The sequence below is a fragment of the Carlito syrichta genome, unplaced genomic scaffold, assembly GCF_000164805.1.
Source record: "Carlito syrichta isolate Samal-C Ts95f unplaced genomic scaffold, Tarsius_syrichta-2.0.1 Scaffold306459, whole genome shotgun sequence".
Taxonomy (NCBI): domain Eukaryota; kingdom Metazoa; phylum Chordata; class Mammalia; order Primates; family Tarsiidae; genus Carlito; species Carlito syrichta.
The window spans coordinates 3,668-20,994 of record NW_007250555.1 but is presented as its reverse complement, the minus strand read 5'-3'; the positions used below and the strand labels follow the sequence as shown (position 1 = coordinate 20,994).

The 17,327-nt window shown below is 38.3% G+C and overlaps 1 protein-coding gene across 1 annotated transcript; it reads right to left on the bottom strand.

Moving 5' to 3' along the window:
* Positions 1-1,041: 1,041 nt before the first annotated feature.
* On the bottom strand, positions 1,042-16,371 carry LOC103265338 (zinc finger protein 658-like). The gene is made up of 8 exons (XM_008063021.1): positions 16,313-16,371; positions 11,368-11,494; positions 10,988-11,083; positions 4,336-5,904; positions 3,514-3,747; positions 2,824-3,261; positions 2,582-2,739; positions 1,042-2,497 (listed from the first exon to the last, which is right to left on the bottom strand). Exons 1-8 carry the CDS (start codon positions 16,325-16,327, stop codon positions 1,940-1,942), a joined length of 3,195 nt encoding a protein of 1,064 aa, XP_008061212.1. The 5' UTR covers positions 16,328-16,371; the 3' UTR covers positions 1,042-1,939.
* Between the last annotated feature and the right edge of the window lie 956 nt (positions 16,372-17,327).

Sequence of the window (17,327 nt, the reverse complement as noted above, 5' to 3'; positions counted from 1 at the left end):
ATCAAATTGTCAGCAACGAAGAAGGAGAAAACAGATTCCATAGCTGCTGGCACCTTTTGGTTAAGAGCAACGATCCAGTCTCTGATGTGTCATCCAATGATTGGCTCTTACTTCTGGCTTTTGTCTTTGGCAGTGATGCCATGAAACTAACTGGTAACAACTTAGTGTCAAAGAAATACCTAATTTCCAATTAATGCTAATGATACAGTTTTTCCTATCATTATCCCGTCATACAATATAAGGGATAGGGACTCAATAAATTTTTCTCAGGGATTCAACTGATGGATTGTCCTCATACTGAACCTATCAGATCAATTTCAGGATTGAAATTTTTAGTGATTCAGGTTTTAAACATGACTATTCTCTTCTCTGTACTGAGCAAACCATGTAGTCTAAATTGATGGCAGCTTCATTAAGTGTTTTCTTGACTAAGACTGTACTAAGATTTGTTTTACCAAAAGCGAGTCTGCTTTCCAGTACGAGTGCTGTGCTCTTGTCATGAAGTAACACTTTTCATTCGAACTCCAAAACCTGCTCTCTTAGCTTGGTAGGAACACCACTAACTTGGAAAGCACAGTGTGGGTAGGCATCATGATACTGGAAAGCAAGATCCTAGGCAAGATGCTGAGGCAGGACGCATTCAAGGGCTTAGGAGATGACTTGTTTTATAAACATTCAGTGCAAAATGAATCACTAGAGCAGGATAAACTTAATGTCCTCTATATGCTTCCCCCCTAAAAGTATGCGAGAATCAATACCACCACCACCACCTCCAGTGCACATGCACACACACACACACACACACACACCCAGAATGCTTGGGAAATCTCAGGGATATCAAAGGTCCTACAAAAACAGGGCAAGACATATTCAGACATAACAGGCAGGCAAAAATCTAACAGCAAGTTGAAGGAAACTAAGAGGGCACAGTTGCCCAGAAAAGAATGAAGACATGCCAAGAGCAGGTTTGGCTGTCACTCAAGTTCACCAGTAATAAGTCATGTTTACAGACTCATACAGACTTTCACATCACTCAGTGACTTTTCATAAATATTTATTGGTGTTATCCACAGAATTTAAGCTATTCTTCTATTTAAAAAACTTCAAATTCTACAGTGAGTTTGACTACAGGTATTTTTAAATATTTATAAAATTTTTGATATTACATACAAACAGTAGTTTTTGTAGGTGAGGATTTTATTTTCTTCAATTCTGAAACTGACACACTTCCTCAGGAAAGAAATTTCTAAAAACAAACATTGCATATTAGTTAAAATTATTTATTCAAAATATAAAATTTTATCCCAATTATTTGATGTTTAATGCAATTTTGTTGTGAAGGCTTTTGTGTTTTTCCTGAAATGTCTGACTTTAATGAAGGCTTCTCATCATTCAGGATGTTGACAATTTTTTCTTCACATGAAGTCTCTGATATACAATAAAACTGAATACTTATAGTTCTTCTGAAATGAATTATATTAATAGGATCTCATCCCAGTCTAATAGAGAGACAGCAAAACAACGCATTTAATAGGTCAAATCTGAGAGCTCAGTGGACAAAAACTTAATTCTTCCTTGAAAGACAAACAACTGATGAAGATCTGGAAGCAGAGAATTATATTCCAGATATTCAGACTCTAGCTTTTTTTGACCTTGTGCTCCACCACATTCAACACACAAAAACCAAATTGCTGTGGAAATCATCTCAATCCCATCATACCATGGACCAGGAAGACTATAAGATATTTAAGGGCCAGGACTAAATGTAATATATATCATTAGCATCATATTCTTTGGTCAGCCCATCTGGATGAATGAGATTGGGATTTTCAAGAAGCTATAAGCCTAGTAGAAAAGGAAAATGTTAAGAAAAACAATTTTCCAGTCTACATGACAAGAGTTTCTCTGCTGTGTGATATAAAAGAAGGTATGAGGTAATTCAGGACTTCTCAAATTCATGATGTGTAAGGGTTTTCTCTCTGGTATGCACTCTGATGTGATGTACTCTAAGAGCTGCCTTACGAACAAAAATTTTCCCACATTCACCACATTCATAGGGTTGCTCCCCTGTGTGAACTCTCTGGTGTACTCTGAGAGTTGACAGGTGGGCAAAACCTTTCCCACATTCATTACACTCATAGGGTTTCTCCCCTGTGTGAGTCCTCTGGTGTGCACTAAGCTGTGACTTCTGGGAGAAAGTTTTCCCACATTCATTACATCCATAGGATTTCACATCTGTGTGAATTCTCTGATGCACTCTAAGGGATGAGTTAAGGGCAAATGGTTTCCCACATATATTACATTCATAAGGTTTCTGCCCTGTGTGAACTCTCTGATGTGCACTAACATATGACTTTCCAGAGAAAGTTTTCCCACATTCATTACATTCATAGGGTTTCTCCCCTGTGTGAGTCCTCTGGTGTACATTAAGGTGTGACTTCTGGGAGAAAGTTTTCCCACATTCATTACATTCATAGGGTTTTTGCCCCGTGTGAGTCTTCTGGTGTACATTAAGGTGTGACTTCCGGGAGAAAGTTTTCCCACATTCATTACATTTATAGGGTTTCTGCCCTGTGTGAACTCTCTGATGTGCACTAAGATATGACTTCTCAGAGAAAGTTTTCCCACATTCATTACATTCATAGGGTTTCTCCCCAGTGTGAGTCCTCAGGTGTGTATTAAGGTGTGACTTCTGTGAGAAAGTTTTCCCACATTCATTACATTGATAGGGTTTCTGCCCTGTGTGAGTCCTCTGGTGTGCCCTAAGGTGGGAATTCTGGGAGAAAGTTTTCCCACATTCATTACATCTATAGGATTTCACACCTGTGTGAATTCTCTGATGCACTCTGAGGGATGAGTTAAGGGCAAATGGTTTTCCACATATATTACATTCATAGGGTTTCTCTCCTGTGTGCACTCTCTGATGTGCCATAACATATGACTTCCCAGAGAAAGTTTTCCCACATTCATTACATTCATAGGGTTTCTCCCCTGTGTGAGTCCTCTGGTGTGCATTAAGGTGTGACTTCTGGGAGAAAGTTTTCCCACATTCATTACAGCCATAGGATTTCACACCTGTGTGAATTCTCTGATGCACTCTAAGGGTTGAGTTATGGGCAAATGGTTTCCCACATATATCACATTCATAGGGTTTCTCCCCTGTGTGAATTCTCTGATGTGTACTAACATATGACTTCTCAGAGAAAGTTTTCCCACATTCATTACATTCATAGGGTTTCTCCCCTGTGTGAGTCCTCTGGTGTGCATTAAGGTGTGACTTCTGGGAAAAAGTTTTCCCGCATTCATTACATCCAAAAGATTTCACACCTGTGTGAATTCTCTGATGCACTCTAAGGGTTGAGTTAAGGGCAAATGGTTTCCCACATATATTACATGCATAGGGTTTCTCCCCTGTGTGAACACTCTGATGTGCACTAACATGTGACTTCTTAGAGAAAGTTTTCCCACACTCATTACATTCATAGGTTTTCTCCACTGTGTGAGTCCTTTGATGTGCCCTAAGGTGTGACTTCTTGGAGAAAGATTTCCCACATTCATTACATTCATAGGGTTTCTCCCCTGTGTGAACTCTCTGATGTGCACTAACATTTGACTTCTCAGAGAAAGTTTTCCCACATTCATCGCATTTGTAGGGTTTCTCCCTTGTGTGGATTCGGTGATGGGCCCTGAGGGCTGAATTAGCAGCCAAAGTTTTCCCACATTCACTACACTCATAGGGTTTTCCCCCTGTATAAATTCTCCGATGTGTACAGAAGTGTGTTCTTTGGGAGAAAGTCTTCCCACATTCATTACATTCATTCGGTTTCTCCCCTGTGCGAATTCTTTGATGCACTATCAGGGCAGCCTTATAGACATAAGTTTTTCTGCATATGTTACATTCATAGGGTATTTCCATTGTGTGAATTTTTTCATGTGCACTGAGGTATGACTTCTGAGAGAAAGTTTTCCCACATTCACCACATTCATAGGGTTTTTCACCTGTGTGAATTCTATGATGGTTACTGAGGTGTGTCTTTTGAGAAAAAGTTTTCCCACATTCATTACATTCATAGAGTTTCTCCCCCATCTGAATTTTCTGATGTGCTCTAAGCACTGAATTACGGGTAAAAGCTTTCTCACATTCATTACACTCATAAGGTTTCTCCCCTGTGTGAATACTGTGATGTTTTCTGAGAGCTGAATTATGGGTAAAAGGTTTCTCCGAATCAGTACATTCATAGGGCTTCCTACCTGTGTGAATTCTCTGATGTACTCTTATAGCTGAATTGTAGGTAAAAGATAGCCCACATTCATTACAGTCATAGGGTTTCTCACCTGTGCGAATTCTCTGATGTGCTTTTAGGGCTGAATTACAGGTAAAAGATTTTCCACATTCAATACATTCATAGGGTTTCTCTCCTGTGTGGATTCTCTGATGTGCATTGTGGTGTGTCTTGTCAGAGAAAGTTTTCTCACATTCAATACATTCACAGGGTTTGTCACCTGTGTGAATTCTCTGATGTGCTCTGAGATGTGAGGACGTGAAGAAAGTTTTCCCACATTCAATACATTCATAAGGTTTCTCCTCAGTGGGAATTCTCCAATGTTCTTTGAGACATGCCATATTGAAGAATGTTGTCCCACATTCACTGCCTTCACAGAGATTCGTCTTTGTTTCTGTTCTCTGATGTCCTACAAGGGGTGACCTGTAAGATTTCCCACAGTCATTGTTACCATAAGTTTTCTCCTTTGTGTGAATTCTCACATGTTCACTAAGGTTTGACTTCTGACAGAAAGTTTTCCCACATTCATTACATTCATAAAGTTTGAATCCCACATAAGCTCCAGAATGCTGAATACAGTGTGAACTTGTATAAAAGGATTTCCCACGTTCTTCATATTGAAGTTTCTCCCCTGAGTGGGTCCTCGGATACCAAATAAGGTGTGCTTTCTGGTGAAAGTATTTTCTGCATCTCCCATATTCGCCAGAACAGCAGAATTTCTCTTCTTTATGAGTTCTCTGATGTATTGTAAGGTCTAATTTCTGGTAGAAGGTATTTGTGCATCCATTATATTCACAGACTTTATCTCTTCCAGTTTGTGTTTTCTGACGTACTACATGAGCTGAGCTCTGGCTAAACTTGTCTTTATATTTACTGCTTTCAAATGCACTCTGTTCTATAACAGTTCTGTGAGACTGAAAGAAGGATGACTTGTCACTGAAATTAATCCCACTTTCATTAAATTTATGGCGTGTCATAGCCATGTGAACTTTATTGTACTCCACAATGGTGGCTCTGTTACAGGATTTCCTACAGTCATCAAGACCAGAACATTTTTCCCTTGTGTCAGTTGTCATGTAGTGAAATAAAAAGGTTTTATCACAGTTTATCCTAAATTCATCATCCTTAGAGGACTTCTCTTTTGTTACAAAAGTCTCTGCCCTAATATAGACAGTCTTGTCAGATAAAACATTTCCAAATTCATTATATTCAAAAGACTGCCCCAAAGTTTGAAATTTCTGATACTGATCTTTCTTATAACTGTGAGCTTTCACATTTTTATTATATTCATAAGATTTCTCTCCAGGATGAGTTTTCTCATGCTTGAAATCAAGCTGCAATTTCTCAGACACATTCATGTAATCAACCTTCTTTCTTGAATAGTTTCTTTCACTTATAATTAACTCAGAAGCAACTGGCAAATTCCTTCTACACAAGTCACATTGATGGGGTATTTTTCCTGAAAACTCTGGAGCTATGCCCAGATTTAATGGTCTTTCTAAAACTTTCTGTTCTTCTTTATTCAATGTTTTGTCATTGTCATCAATGAATATTACTTGACACAGAGGTTTCTTTTGTTTTTCCTGGATCTCTTGTATGTTGTCATCAATTTTATAATATCCTAAAATGAAAGAAATTGAGAACATATTATAAATCTTACACTTTTCATGGAGAGGGACTTGTACCCATGTTTTGTTATGTATTTTATTCTATTGTTTCTGGTCATGTTTCCAAAGACTAAAAACGTACACAGATAGATACTCTTTCTTGTTCCTCTTCCATAATGTTTAAAGAAATAGGTGCTATTTTCATCCATTATGGAGTAGGCCCTTTCCTTCCAGATCTTCCTTCTTACAATTAAAAATCCTTGCAAGAAAAAACAAAATGAACAAACATAGAAAGACTCTACAAAATAGAAAAATGTGAACCTCAGATCTTAAGAAATGACACAACAGAGAATTCCAAAGCTATTCTTTCTGCTTCCCATATATCCTAGACAGAGTGCTGAAGAAACCTACACTCTGGAGCCAGCAACAAAAAAAGCTCCAAGAAAAAAAAGCCTGTTTCTTCTAGCCAAAAGTAGTTTAACAGAACCGAAAACATGTTTCACAACATCCACATACTCATGCAAAACAAAAACGGAATGCTTCTGTGGTTCCATGAAGGCTGACCAAGAAGCTAACCTTCCACTGCAATGGATACAGATGATCTGTGTGCTCTTGTAATATTTCCCTCTGTGAGCCAAATGGGGAACTCATAGAAAAGATCATAGAGGATCCTGAGAAAGTTCCATCTTCAGGATATGCTGGAAGATGTAACAGGAGCTGCTGCCAAAATTCTGCCCAGAAATATATTCTTATCGGCCAGGCTCGGTAGATTAGCTTGTAATCCCAGCACTTTGGGAGGCCAAGGCAAGTGGATTGCCTGAGCCTGCAGATTTGAGACTAACCTGGGCAACCTGATGAGACCTCATTCTACAATAAATAAAAAAATCAGTTGGGAGTGGTAGCACCTGTAGTTTTGGCTACTTGGAAGGCTGAGGTGGAAAGATTGCTGGAGCCTAATAGTTCAACACTGGAGTGGCCTGGACGACTGACTGAGACTCCAACTCAAAAAAAAAAAAAAGAAATATATTCTTATCTAATTTATGGAACAAATATATTCATCTGCAAGAGCAACAATAAATCTGCTGTTTTAGGGCACTAGCAAGCACTCATAGCAGCTAGAAGAAGAAAAGTAGCACAGAAACATGAGAAGAGGCAGGAATACCTGGTAGGCCCAACTATAGGGAGAAGAGATAAAGTAGCACTTGGGATAACCACACCTTCAAACTCGAGGACACAGTGCTTTCAACAACAACTAAACTCACATTGTCTCAGATGCACATGGAACATTCATAAAAATAGAATGCATTCTTGGCTGTTAGACAAATCTTCACAAATACAAAACAGAAATCATACAAAAGATGTTCTTGAGCTACAGAGAAATTATACTAGAAATTAATAAAATTTTTTTACTTGGAGAAATACAAAATATTTATTAATGATATTCTTCTAATTTACCCATGGGTGAAAGAAGTAGGTTCAAAAAAGATATTTTGAAGTGTATGAAAACAACACAAAAAATACAGAAATTTCTGAATGCAACTAAAGCAGTGTTCAGACATAAATATGTGGTTTAAAATTTTTATATTTGAAAAGAAAGACCTCCGGATACTTAAGTTCCCACTTTAAGAAACTAGACAAAGAGAGAAAATTAAATCTAAAGAAAATAACAAAAGAAAAACAGGAAAGATTAGACAATAAAACTGAAAACAGAAAACAGCACAGAAAATCAAACCAAAGCTTAGTTATTTAAAAAGATTTTTTTTCAATGATAAGCAGGAAAAAAAAAAAGTCAAATTGTTAATAACAGAAATGCAAGAGGGGAAATTACTGACACAATAGACATTCAACAGATAATAAGACAACATGGGTGACTATAATAAATTAAGGTTTATTAATTTAAGTTAATAAATTAATAAATTAAGTTAGCCTCCCATAAAGAGATTTAGAGGGTCCCTGGAAGGTGGGGCAGCATCGGCAAATATTCTGGAGAAATAAAGAGAAAGAAAGAGAAGAGGGGAGAAAGAAAGATACTGGACTCTGTCTAGTGCAGAAACCGATTCTGTAATAGGGATAGATATTAAATGAAAGAAAGATGGGGGATAGATATAAAGAGGAAGAAAGAGAAAGAAAGAAAGTAGATAGCTGTTCAGTGAAATGAGTAGAAGCCATTTAATGGTACCAACCGTAAGTCTTTTATTCCAAATTTTCACATGTTAAATCACAAGACTTTCATGTGAACACAAGGCCAGGTGGATGAGGCGCATCCCCCCCACCCACCAGGTGTTTCCTTAAGCATGAGGAAGCACAATCCCAATCAAATCTCAAGAGTATTACGTGAACACAAAGCCAGGTAGATGAAGCGCATCCCCCACCCACCAGGCATTTTCCCAAGCATGAGGAAGGAAAATCCCCAAAATTATCTCACTGTTCCTTATGCTTGGTTTATGTTCTTCAATAATAATCCTAATAATCAATAACTTCTAAAACTTATGCATACCTAACACCTAATGACTGACTTAAATCCTAATACCTTTCTATTCTGTGCTAACTTTACCTGTACTATAAAAAACTCTTAATTATAGCTCAGACCAGTTCCTAAAGAATGTGGCCCAGTTCAAAGATCACGCTGGGCCGTTTCCAGAATCAATTAATTATGATCTCTTAACAAAATGGCTATTCTAAAATCCTATGTATCTATCTTAATTTCTATAAAAGTTTCTATTTCCTAATCCTAATATATAAAGCTGATCATCAGCAATAAAACTTCTAAAATAAAAGCCAAATACAAACTGTAATTGTACTAAAGCCAAAACTGCAATTAGTAGAAAGTGGGAACAATGAAATTTCTAAAGTTAGCTGTATTCTTATAAAACCTTAAAGTATCATGTTTGATCATGCTTGAACTAACATAATTCCCTCACATAGCATGACCTATTCTACAATACTTTCTATGAATAAAATAAATTCAGTTTCTAGTATAAGTAGAAAAAAGCCTACACCAATTGTAGCTAAAGAACCTGTTTAAAAGAATGCAGTCCAGCCCAAAGTGGACACTGAGCCCTTAGGAATGTGGCCCAGTCCAAAGTTCATGCTGGGCCATTTCTGGTAACCCTAATCATCTATACCGTCTAAAGCTGGAAACAGCTCTCTAAATGTATATACTAATTCTACAAATATACTTTTAAATCTTATAAAGAAGCTTGTATCATGTACAAGGCCCCCAAATGTGATGTGAGTTTGAATTGTGTTAAGTTTAAAGCCGAAACTGCAGTCTGTGAGAAATGGGAACAATGGATCCCTAGAGTCAGTCATGCCTGTCATATTCTCAGAACTTCATGCTTAGATCATCAAAGTCCCTGCTAGTGGGTCATGCCAAACAACAAAGAATGGAGGAGGGAATGGGCCTTCAGTTCCTGAACCAAACCTGGTGGTTTCAGGGTCTGCAGCCCACCTGGATCCCTAACGCTCAGGCAGGCCTCCACGGCTAGCTCCCAACAATTGTACTTTTTCTTCCAGGAATTATATTGAAAACTATCATTTTTTTCAAATTTATGGAATCATTTATTAGTATAGACAAAGGCTAAGATGCATATGAAAAGATGTTTGACATCATTAGTGACAAAGAAACTGTTATGAACTGTGTCCCATCCCCAAATTCACATGTTGAAGAACTAACCTCCAGTAATACTATATTTGGAGATAAGGCCTTTAGGAGGTAATCCGGGTTAAAATGAGGCCATAAGGATGAAGCCTTAATCCAGTAGCACTGGAAAAAAAAAGAAAAAACACCAGGGTGCTCTCTCTCCCCCCCAGCGGCTACGCACAGAGGAAAGGTCATGTGAGAACACACCAATAAAGGTGGTTTTCTACAAGCCAGGAAAGAGAGGCCTCACCAGAAACCAACTTACTGGCATCCTGATCTTGGACTTTCAGCCTCCAGAACTGAGAGAATTTCTGTTGCTTAATCCATTCAGTCTGTGGTATTTTATTATGACAGCCCTAGCTGCCTAATAAAGAAAAACAAATCAATATCACAAGGGAATGCCACTTCACATTCACCAGGATGGCTGGAATCAAACAAATGTTGGTAAGAATATGGAAAAATCAGAATCCCTATGGGCTGTTGTTAGGAATGGAAAACGGTGATGTCATTTAGAAAAACAGCCTGGCAGTTCCTTAATCAGATAAACAGAGGTACCACACGACACAGAATTTCATGCCTAGGCATAAAAACATATGTCCATGCAAAAACTTGTAAATGAATGTTTATATCAGCATGATCCATAATAGCCAAAAGGTGGTAGTCCAAGTATCTACTGACTGATGAATGGAAACACAGGCATTATATCCAAACAATGAAATAGTATCTGGTCATAAAAAGGATGAAACACTGATATATGCTATAACATGAACGTTTTAAACATTAAGTTAAGCAAAAGAAGCCAATCACAAATGACCACATGGTATATGATTCCATTTATACAAAACGTCCAGAATAGGCAGATCTGCAGAGACACAAGTAGATTAATGTCTACTTAGAGCTGGAGGAGTCAGGGGTATAGAAGAGTGACAACTAAAGAGTACAGATTTCTTTTTGAGGTGATGAGCTTTGTACATAGAGTCGTCACTTGGAGGATTGGATCTAGGACTCCTTTGAATACCAAAATCTATGGATGCCCAAGTCCTTGATAAAAAATGGCACAGTATTTACATATAACCTATGCACATCCTCTGGTATATTTTAAATCATCTCCATATTACTTATACTAGTCTCATAAACAGAGATAGTAGACAGTTGTATACTATATTGTTTAGGGAATAATGACAAAAAAGTCTGTTCATTTTCAGTAGATATGCATTTTTAAAAAATAGTTTCAAACTATAATTGCTGGAATCCATGGATGCAGAACCCATGGATACAGAGGGCAGACTGTATCTATGAACACATTAAAAGCCATTGAACTATACACTTTGAATGAATTGTATGAGATGTGAATTATAACTCAAAAGAGCTGTTACCCCCCCAAAAAACTTTTAAAGGTGCTCTTCCGCTATGATCTAACTACCCCAAGGCTCCTTCTGTCAACACTCACTTACCTGGGTACTTCCGGTTTAGGAATTTGACTTCTAGGGACCATGGTTCTTCTCCTTGCTCCAACATGAGGATAACCTTAGGTTTGGTAATGCAACACCCTGTAATGAAATAATTGAGGGTATAAATGGACCAGATCCATGAGCACTTGCATATGAAAAGACACAGCTATAAAAGCATTAACTGAGAATATTCATCTGATGTTTTTGAAGGGAAGATAAAGACAAAAACTGTTTTAGTTTCTGTAAAGGATTCAACTAAATTAGAACTTTTAAACCAAAGTCTATGAAGACTTTAATCTCTATAAAGAATCTATGTGTCTTGATAATTCTTTTAAAAAAAAGCAAACATGCTGCAGAAGGAGTCCCGCAGGAGGTCCACTCACCCAATGCGACGAGGTGGCCATAGTTCTCCAGCGTCACATCCCTGTACAGGCTCCTCTCCCCGGGGCCCATCTGCTGCCACTCGTCCCGGGTGAGCTCCACGTTCACGTCCTCGAATGACACGGATCCCTTCAGCAACATATTTTGTTCAAGGTTTCGGAATTAGGTGACACAGAAAATTCCTGAGAACTTTTCCTGTTTACCCTTGAGGCTCAAAAACAGTTGGTTATAGAGGCTTATTTTGGACGAAATTTCATCTTAAAACTTGTCACTCAGCTAGTTTAAAAGGTTTCTAATTTACCATACCACATCTATATACATTTATGAATTCCAGATGTTTTTAAGAGTGAAAAATTCAATGTAATGAAACCTTCTACAACTCTTCTTGCACATTCCCAGGATGATCGTATTCTCTAGGAAGTTCACACCCTCCTTGAACATCATCCATGTAAATACTGGGAGCCAAGGAAGAAATACATGTGAGTGCTAGAGAGATATCTGACCAAACTTATGTATAAGTAAATATATGAAAACAGAGAAATCTAGAGCTCATGAAGAACAAGGAACAGCTTACAAAGAAGTTGGAACCAATGAAACCATAGTAAGAAAACACTATGTACACTGAGGTAACAGCAATCGACATAAGAATAGTATATAATCACAAAGCAGAAGCAGCAACCATCTGGTGATTATTGCTTGAGGTGTTAACCTAGTCTAGCTGTGCGAGAAGCCTCTCTCTGTGTTTTTTTGTATTATTTTGTTATTAATTCACAGAAAGACATATCTTTCAAATAAGATCTCACTTATACATGGAATCTAAAACAGTAAAATGCATAGAAGTAAAGAAAGAATAGAATGGTGGTTACCCAAGTCTGGGGGAGAGAGGGAGAGAACCAGGAGATGTTGGTTACAGGATACAAAGTTTCCATCAGAAAAGAGGAACAAGTTTTCAAAATACTGAACAGCATGGTGACTCTAGTTAATAATAATATAATGTATGTTTCAAAATAATCAGCTTTTGATGGTGTCAAAAACTGACAATTGAGAAACAAAAGGAAAAATGTGTGAGACGTTTGAGTGTGAGATCTGTTCTGGTTGCTGCAAAGGGGTGTGTGAGACATAAAGCTGGAACTGCCCTTTAAACCAATATACATGATTTCAGAGCACAGAAGGCAAGTCTAGGATGAAGACAAACAGTTAGGAGTCATTAGCATTCTAGCTGGTAACTGAAGTTATTAGAGACAATCGGACAGCTCCTTGAGCACATTGGGATTAAGGGAAGAGTACCAAAACAAAAACACTTGAGGACCACATATATTAAAGAGGCTGGCAGAAGACGTACAGGCAAGAAGTCAGAGAACAAGGTTTCTGAAAAATAGTATAGAATCCAGAGGAGAAAACTTAGAAACTAAGAAAACGGAAAGTTTCTATACCAAAAGACTTCAAATTCAAGCCAACAAGTGATATCAGCAAAAATACTGAAGATGAGAAAATTCTCTCTTCCATAAAAATAATGAGAAACGCAGCAATTGCAGAATCAACTTTTTCTGCAAGCTCATCAAAGGCTTCAAGCAATCTCTACAAGAATATTTATACCAAAAAAAAGTATACATTATGCCTGTAATCCCAGAGGACTTCCTGAGTTCAGGGGTTCGAGAACAGCCTGGGCAACATGGCAAAACCTCGCCTCATAATAAACCAAAAAATTAGCTGGGTGTGGTGGCACACACCATAGTTTTAGCTACTAGGAAGGCTAAGATGGAAGGATCGCCTGAGCCCAGCAGGTTGAGGTTGTAGTAGCCATATCACTCGAGCATGGATGACACAGTGAAACTTCAATTGAAAAAAAAAAATTGAAAATGTTTTTTAAAAAGGCTGCAACATTGGGAGAACCAGAGTTCTGCATCATCTTAACTTGTCCTATTTTCATCCATCTCTCTCCAGTTCCACATTAGCTTTGAGAACCAATCATCTGAGATAAGAGCAAAAACCAGTAGCCTGGCAACCACTGGAGGAGTCAGAAGTGGGTTCGAGTTGTCAAAGGCCTGTTCCCAGAAAACTGTCATTATTTGACTTAATAGGATGGTTCCCTGGAAGACCTCACTTACAAGGCTGATTACTGAACTAACTGAGAGTTTCCACCCTGGATGAAAAAACCAGTGTTCCAAGGCATTAGTCAAAAACATTCAAAGGCAACTTTAACCTCCCTGCTCGCTGGGTGGTGGATAAACTGTTGGGGTAAGTAATCACCTAATAAAAAGCTTTATTTAAAGGACAAGCTGGAGGATGAAATGTCCATAAAGGTTTGAAAAACTCTGATATATTCCTGAGAATATAGAAGCCCACTTACATGCACTGAGCTGAGAATGTGCCCAGAACTGTGATACGCTCAGGAAGGACATGAGAAGGCTCTAAGCTGTCACTTCTGAGTGACCTTAAGGTTTGGAGAAAGTAGGAAGTGAGGACTAATATAGAGTTGTAAATGGCCTGGATGACTGCTGGAGAAATGCCACAGCACTCACAAGGCCCCTGGAAAAGACTAGGACACTTGCTTGGTTTCAGGCATTTAAGGAAATTTCTGCAGAGACTTCTGCTGCCACACACAACAAATACAGGCACTACTGAATTCGTTTTAAAAAGTCACTGGACAGGCCAGGCACAGTGGCTCATGCCTATAATCCCAGCACTTTGGGAGGTGGAGGCAAGAGGGATTGCCTGAGCCCAGGGGTTTGAGATCAGCCTGGAAAACATAGCAAGACCTTGTTTCTACAATAAATCAGAAAATAAGCCGGGCATGGTGGCATGTAACTGTGGTGCCAGCTACTTGGAAGAATGCAGTGGAAGGATCGCCTGAGACCAGCAGATGGAGACTGCGGTGGCAGTGAACATGCCACCTCACTCCAGCCTGGGTGACAGAATGAGACTCCAATTCAAAAAAAAAAAGTCACTGGACAGATTTCAACAAAAACCCCTGGGAGGATAAAAATTCTTCTACAGTTGCCATATTTTACTAAAATGTCCTGTTTTCAACAAAAAAAAATTATAAAACAAGGCCAGGTGCAGTGGCTCAGCCTGTAATCCCAGCACTTTGGAAGACCGAGGCGAGAGAATTGTCTGAGTCTAGGGATTCGAGACCAGCCTAGGTAACTTGGCGAGACCTCATCTCTACAATAAATCACAAAATCTAGGCTGGTGTGCTGGCATGCATCTCTAGTTACAGCTACTTGGAAGGCTGAAGCGGTAGGACTGCTTGAGGCCAGCAGGTCGAGGCTGCTGTGGCCATGAGCATGCCACTGCACTACAGTCTGGGTGGCAAAGAGTGAGACTCCAACTTAAAAAAAAAATTACAAAACAAGAAAAAAAAAGTAAGACCCATATGCAGGAAAAAAGTAATCAACAGAAATTGCTCCTGAGGAAGTGGATATTGGACTTAACTAGACAATGACTTTAAATCAGTTATTTTAAATATGGTTAAAGACCTAAAAGAAATGATATCTAAGAACTGAAGGGAAGTGTGTCACCAAATAAAGACATAAAGAGGCAGAAATTATAAAAAGGAACCAAACAGAAACTCTAAAAGTAAAGAGCACAATAACTAAAATGAACATTTCACCAAAAAAGTCCATTCAACAGCGGAGCTGAGTAGGTGGAAAAAAGAGTGAAGCAACTAAGATAACACGTCCATTGAGACTGTGCAGTGAGAAACAGAAAGAAAAAAGTAATAACAAAAAAATGAACCATAGGACAACATCAAGCTTACCAACATATGCATAATGAGAGTACAGGACAGAGAAGGGAGACAGAAAGGGTCTAACACAATTTTTGAAGTAACAGTGGCCAAGAGGTTCCAAAAATGTGAAGGACATGATTAATCTACACACTCCATAACCTCAACTACAAGTAAGATAATCTTGGAGAAAGAAATCCACACCTGGATACAGTATAATCAAAGTTTTAAAACAGCCAAAGACAGATAATCTTGAAAGCCGCAAGGGAGAAGCAACCTATCATATTCAAAGTGGATTTCAAATGAGAAACCATGAAGAACAGAAGGCAATGGGATGACATATTCAAAGTCAGTAGGACAAGAGAAGATGATGAGTCCATGGAGACAGCAGCAGGGGAAGGATAGGCCAGTGGAAAGTATCACTCACAGAGAAACATTCCAGGACAGAGTGAGAAGCGGAGGCAAGAGGTGAAGAAAAGTCAAGTAAAGAAAGGATAAGATAATGCCCACTGGATTTGATTATAATCCAGTAGGGTCACTGAAAGCCACAGGCAAGTGGGAAGAAAAACCAAGGTGTCACACAGACATTTGAAGTTGAATGCAAACTGTGGAGACATCTGAAAAAGAACAGAATTTTACATCATCTGCTAAAAAACCTGAATATCATGGATACTCAGAATATTTATGGAGTGTTATTTTTAAAGACATTCAGTTGATTCATTGCCAAAATGTCTAATTTAACCCCATTTTGAATTCTTGAGAAGTGAGTGAGTAACAAGTGAGTTAGTGCTCAACATGACATTTTCTAATTCTATAGAGGAAAAAGTAAAGAAAACATTCTATGCTATGTAATGAGTTAATCACCTACTTGTAGAACAATTACATCTATATTTCATGAGGAATCAGTTTGCTTTATCTTTCTCATCAATGTAAACCGTTACATAATGTCTGACCCTCTGCCAAGGTAAGTAAACACCTCAGAAATAAATGTGGAGTTCAATTTGGTAAATGTGTACCAGCAGAGGACCTGCATCTATCTACCCACATGCCGCCTCTGCTCTGCTAGTCTTCTGTATTTCTGTATCTTCTATGAATGTGTCTGACCCACTTCTGTGTCTACTTTATCATATTAAAATACAGATACATAAACCCTTACAAAATCTTTAAAAAGCCCTTATAAATGTTTGTAAAACAAACTGATTATTAAGAACCAAACTCACCTGAGCCATGTTCATTTACTGCTGCTCCTTGAAGAGAGTAGAGGCCAGAAAGTTCACCTGGAGAAGAGGAAAGAACAAGGGGGTCATGAGAGACTTGTTCTGCCTTATAATTCCTTTAGAGGAGTTCTCAATTATGACATTTACAATGGTTTTACTGGTACGTAATCTCAACATTATCGAGATGTGTCTGTGCTCACCTGCCTAAAATTCTCATCACACCCAACTGGAGAAAAGGTTTCCCAATGGGGAATGTCACTTTGACTCTTGAAAAGGAAGAGAAGGACCACACAAAGGTAGCAGCACTTGAACGCATTCATCTCTGATATTAAGTCCACTTAACCCTGCATTTTTCACTGGATGTGGTAAAAACTGTATTTTGTTAATTTAGTAACAATTTATGTTCCTTGTGACTACCTGTCAAATTTGTTAAAATAATACAACAGAAGATTAACTTCACATGTTCAGGTACACAGAGGTGAAACCCTCTATCCTCATTCAACATAATATCCCCCCAAAAAACAACTCAGGTGGAATTAGTAAGCAAATTCTTACTGTCTTTACACCCTGAGTTAGAGCTTCCACAGAAAACTCTAAAGTAAAGATGAAATGTTGTATACAAGGAATATGTTTTTCAAATTTTTGTTCAACAATGGTTGCCGATTCTTAAAAGACCTTTTGATAAGATGCTTATGACAGTGACCTGTGTGTGAACAGAACCATGCTTAGTTCCTGGGTCTGCCCTGGGTGACTATACACAAGTCATTAATTTCAGGCTCCATAAGAGGAGGAACCCAAAAAGCCCCAGAATTTATTTAGTAAAAAAATGGTGTACTTATTTTTACATGTTCAAACTTCAGTCACCCTCAAAGCACTCTTCGTTTGATTCAAGAAGCCTATCGAGACACTTGTTCCACTGCTCAAAACAGTTTCTAGGCTCGTCAATGTTGGTGCCTTTTAGTGCTTGTGCTGTTTTTTATTTCACCTCTTCCACACCCACAAGATGTTTCCCTTTGAA